At 65.2% G+C, this 264-nt stretch overlaps 1 protein-coding gene across 1 annotated transcript in view; it reads right to left on the bottom strand.

The window, feature by feature from the left end:
- Positions 1-224, bottom strand: part of LOC104134633 (tumor necrosis factor ligand superfamily member 10) — a 2441-nt gene extending 2217 nt beyond the window's left edge. The window contains 1 exon segment of the mRNA XM_035903669.1: positions 109-224. Within this exon segment, the coding sequence (XP_035759562.1) occupies positions 109-224 (116 nt within the window).
- Between the last annotated feature and the right edge of the window lie 40 nt (positions 225-264).

The following is a 264-nucleotide window of genomic DNA, read 5'->3' as shown; positions in this document are numbered from 1 at the left end:
TGGCTACGGGCTCTCGCCATGCCGTGCCGCTGTCTGGGGAAGGAGGAAACTGAGGCACGGGTGGGACGGCTGCGCCGGAATCAGCATGCTGGGAATGATCAAAGGCACCTTGACCATCCAACCTGTATCGCCTGGGTCATCCCTAGGTCCCAGGACAGAACCCGGGAGTCCTCCAGCTTGGCCACATCATCACCCGGGGCTTGGCCACCTCCAGCGCCCTGCATGTCCCCCAGGCCCCTGCTTGCTCCGAGCCCCCCCAGACAC

Source organism: Egretta garzetta, unplaced genomic scaffold (genome assembly GCF_000687185.1).
Source record: "Egretta garzetta isolate BGI_Z169 unplaced genomic scaffold, ASM68718v1 scaffold571, whole genome shotgun sequence".
In the NCBI taxonomy this organism is placed as follows: Eukaryota; Metazoa; Chordata; class Aves; order Pelecaniformes; family Ardeidae; genus Egretta; species Egretta garzetta.
The sequence above is the reverse complement of the archived record's forward strand: the minus strand, read 5'-3'. Positions and strand labels throughout refer to the sequence as shown.